Below are 4,631 nucleotides of genomic sequence, written 5' to 3'. Positions count from 1 at the left end.
ATTTGCTTAAGGTTATCTTAAATTATCCTTTGCCATGTTTTTTACTGCATTAACTAATTTTTTAAACATTCAATAAATAAAGGAAAACCATTAAGTTCTACAAATTACTTAATTAAAATTAGATAGGTTTTTGGTCTTTAATCTTAAATTAAATGTGTTAATGCATAATTATTTGTATGTATTTATGTATTAAAAATTAGCGATTCAATTGTTACCTATCGCACTGTTGGCTCGACAATAATTCGGCGATTTTCTGGTATAAACCAGACTGTAACGTTTACTTCTTAACAATTTTTCGGCAACATTGCCTACATACGCCGTATTTCCTAAATCATCCTCGTAGTTGATATTTTCAGCTGTTTCATACAATTTTCTTAATCGCTCTGCAACTTCTGAGAACGGGGCCAATTGCATCCAACAAGTCTGCATCGAACAGCTACCAGACACTCCATGGCAGCGGCACCTTTTCGTCATACTTTCACGCACGACCTAGTAATAAACTCGAATTTAATATCTATTTGCTCCTATTTACAGGGCTACATTAACTTTGTTGCTAAAACAATAAGAAATTGTACATATCGTAAGCCAAGACAGTGGCGTAACTGGCGTTGGCGGCACTTTGGGTGAACACTGAAACTGCAGTCACTTTCTGATGCCAAAAAGTACCAAACATGCAACTGAGTGCCACCATTTAGGCCCCCAAATGAAAATTCAATTTATTTATCCAAAACCAACACCAAAGTAGGGTGTAAAAACAAATGATTCACACAATTATCTTGAGAAAGATTTCTACTGAAGGGCGAAACTAACGGGTAGTTTTTGAATAAATAAATTCGGTTTTAATCTTTAATCCTCAGCACATAAATTAGAATATTAAGACTGAAATCACTTTAGCAAAGCTCTACCATAAAAGACAAACAAACTGTAATTATTTATTATTAATTAAAATATTACTTATTACGTCACTAAATGCGTACAGCAGCTACTACTTTATAAACAATTTGAATTTACCTTTCTCCCTACGAGATTATTGTGTAGATGAATGTGAGCGTTTACATCCCTTCCTTTTTCAGTCTGATCGAGTACGGTCCTGGAAATTTGTTCTCCATATTCCACGTTATCGGAACAGCCACCCCAATGCCAATCCACAGCCCCCACTTTTATAGAAGCATCAATTTCGAACATCCTGGATTCTCTACCTGAAGGAACGGTTGTGTTTCCATAAGTGGGATTACAACCACACCCGGGGATGTTCCCCCTTGAACAATTCCTGGTTACAGTATGGACTATTCCAGCAGCCAAAATCGCATGCACAAATGCTATTTCTTTGGTGGCAGGTTGGCCTTTGTGGCGTCTAGTAATAAAAATAAAAAAGAAAAATCATTTTTAAGTACTTTATACGAATGTGTAACAATTAGCCCAATTCTTCACAAAAAATAAAATTCTTAAGAAAAGAGGACTGTTAAGGATATGGAATGTTTTTCAGGAAATGCAAAGATTAGCTTAAGATAGGAAGGTGGAGGTGCGTGTCCAGCCAGTCTTGGGACTAGGGTTGCCACCTTTTCAGGCTTTACATAAAGTATTTCTNAAGGCTGATTTATATTTTCCTTGAAAAACTGTTACATTCGGATATTTTGGTACTTATTAACCATTTGATTTATAATTAATGAATGAATTTTGAGGCATTTTTTACCACAACTTTTGGTTTATAACTAATGGAATAATTTTTGAATATACACATTTAATGAGAAACTGTACATTTCATGAGTGTATATTTTTAGGGAAACAAGTTCAAGAACTGCAAGCACAGTTAATATTACTGAAACATGAAAAGACTGAAAAAGAAAGTCAAATATCCCAAACTCAGTCTGTTCTAGAAAAGATGAAGAGCAAGGAGATTGAGCTTTTCCAAGAAAACAAAGACCTTTCTCTAAAGCTGGGAGATTTGCAAAAACAACTTACCAATTTGGAGGCAGACTATGTTGCCCTGAGGAACAACAGTGAAGAGCAAAAACAATTGTCAGAAGAATTGAATGCAAAAAATATGGAACTTGAACAATTAAAGTGTGTACAAAAAATGTAAGAATTATAACAAATATTTATAAATCAGTTATTAATACTATTATTATTTTTACAGTAAGGATAAGCAAATAGAAGAACTAAATGTTCAATTAGCAGCATTTAAACAGCGAAACATCGATTTGGAATTGGACATGAAATCTTGTAAAGAACGTGAAGCTGAAATGTTAGCCTTCACAAAACAATTAACAGATAAAAACGTCGCATTACAATCACAATTCACGTCTATAGAGACCAAAGTAAATTGTTTATTGTCTGATTGTAGATTTAGTTGCCTGTTAACAACCACTATTTATTTTTAGGTGCAGCAGTTGGTTTGTGAACAAACGATTTTAAAAAATTCAGTCAAAGATAACGAGACCAAGGCTAACAGTTTCGCCATTCAACTAAATGAGGAGCGTAAAAAGCATATAGAAGATGTGAATTATTTAAAGGCTGAATTGGCAGAACAAATTAAAAGGTGTGAGGCTTTAAATCAAGAATCGGCGGATCTTAAGGGCGAAAATGTAGTACTGAAAAGGAAATTGGAACTTTCACTTCGAGTAACTCAATTTATATTATTAGAGAATTAAATTGTTGATATTTTGTTTACATTATTTTAGGAAGTTAATAAGGAACTACAACAGTGTAGGAAGAAATTGGAGCAAAATGAAATTTCTAGCAACAACACTAGCAGTTCCAGTAGCACTGTTAGTGTTGGAGAAGGGGGGTCCAATTCATCTCCATCTCCCACAACCGAACAAATAAAGGTGAAAATTTTATTTTGTAAGAAGAATGGCCCTTTATGTAGACTTATTTTTAGGTAATTCAACCTGAAATGGTCATAGAAAAACAAACGTTAATAGATCACATAGTGAAACTACAGAGAATCAGTGCTAGAAAATCAGAAAAAATAGATTTTTTAGAAGAACATATCAACACTTTAGTCGAGGAATTACAAAAGAAATCACGTTTATTACAAAATTATATGCTCCATGATCATGCTGGAGCATTAACATCAAATTCCATGGATAAAAACAAGGTAAAAGTGTCACGTATATAATCATTTCGTTAATTTAAGTAAGGTGCATTTTTTTGTTAATAGTCATTTCACATTCTTTTTATTTTATAAATGTAAACGACTGAAAAAAAAATAGATTTACTTTTTATATTCCATGCCAACAGAAAACAAAAAATCGGTAAGTTATCAAATGAATTTAAACAAAGTTATTACAGTAAACACTCGATAATGTGAACAACAGAAAAATAATCGCAGAACTTACAAAAAATAAGTCCTCGGACAAAATATTAACTTCTGAATACTGTTTTATGTATTTCTTGTTGTCTTTTAACTAAATAAGTAAGTTTTTTATATTTGTATATTTATTTTACTAATTATAGATATGTCTATACTACATATTAAATATCATTCGTTAATGTGAATAAACCAATATGTAAGCAACTGTTTGTTTTGTTCACATTATCGAGTATCTACTGTATTAATTGCAGAAATGCATAATACTTAGTTAGCCCTAGTTATTGAACAAATGCACTTCATTTTGCATGCTTTTCATGCAATTTTGCTTTATTTAATTGCATGTTGTAGTTCTAAAAAAATATTAATTGAAGGGTATAATATGTTAGAGTTGTTGTTTTAGGCAAACATAGCAAAAACGCATGGAATAATGGCATCTGTGTATGGCTCACGAGTGGCAGACAACAATCTAACACTAGAACTGTCCCTTGATATAAACAGAAAATTGCAAGCCGTACTTGAAGATGCCTTACTTAAAAATATTACATTGAAGGTTTGTGTTTTCCCTTTTTAACTAATTGTAATGCTAATTTTTTTACGATTTTAGGAAAATGTTGATACACTTGGGGCCGAAATAGACAGACTTAATAAACTTAGACCATAATTTACATTTGTTTTCCTATTGATAAAAAATCAACTTGTGATAATGTTGAGTATTTACTTATAAAAGGGCATTTCTGTATGCAGAGCAAAACGTCTGCCGAATTCAATTTACAAAGTATTTTAAATATATATAGGAAGTCTTAAATATTTTTACCATTAGCTGAATCTCCTGAGCAGTTGTGTGAATGATTGTTGAAAAGTATTAATAATTGTACTGGTGGTTTGTACATCAAGTTTTAAGAAGTTGTTATTAATTTTAAAGGCTGATTTATATTTTCCTTGAAAAACTGTTACATTCGGATATTTTGGTACTTATTAACCTTTTGATTTATAATTAATGAATGAATTTTGAGGCATTTTTTACCACAACTTTTGGTTTATAACTAATGGAATAATTTTTGAGATACGTGTTACCATCATAACGGTGCATTTATGTATTTTATATTTATTTAAAACCTAATTGTGTTGCAGTTTTGCTAGTCTTTCTATATATTTTTTTATTGTCTTTACTAAGTACTTAAAAGATATAATATGATAATAAATAAAAACTGTATTACGTTTTAATATCAGTGTACCTAAAAATTGAAACATTGTATTTAATGTATTAAAGATATAAATAAAATATTTATTTGGTTTATTCTTCGAGTCTCATTGA

The 4,631-nt window shown here is 31.2% G+C and overlaps 1 protein-coding gene across 1 annotated transcript; it reads left to right on the top strand.

Moving 5' to 3' along the window:
- Nucleotides 1-1,736: 1,736 nt before the first annotated feature.
- LOC108738778 (coiled-coil domain-containing protein 186) lies at nt 1,737-4,613 on the top strand. The gene is made up of 7 exons (XM_025974670.1): nt 1,737-2,079; nt 2,138-2,318; nt 2,382-2,621; nt 2,682-2,828; nt 2,882-3,100; nt 3,717-3,866; nt 3,921-4,613. The coding sequence occupies exons 1-7, from the start codon at nt 1,745-1,747 to the stop codon at nt 3,975-3,977; spliced, it is 1,329 nt and encodes a 442-aa protein (XP_025830455.1). The 5' UTR covers nt 1,737-1,744; the 3' UTR covers nt 3,978-4,613.
- Nucleotides 4,614-4,631: the final 18 nt, after the last annotated feature.

This window comes from Agrilus planipennis, unplaced genomic scaffold (genome assembly GCF_000699045.2).
Source record: "Agrilus planipennis isolate EAB-ADULT unplaced genomic scaffold, Apla_2.0 scaffold197, whole genome shotgun sequence".
Taxonomy (NCBI): Eukaryota; Metazoa; Arthropoda; class Insecta; order Coleoptera; family Buprestidae; genus Agrilus; species Agrilus planipennis.
Note: the sequence above shows the minus strand (reverse complement) of the source record. Positions and strands in the feature narration are given on the sequence as shown.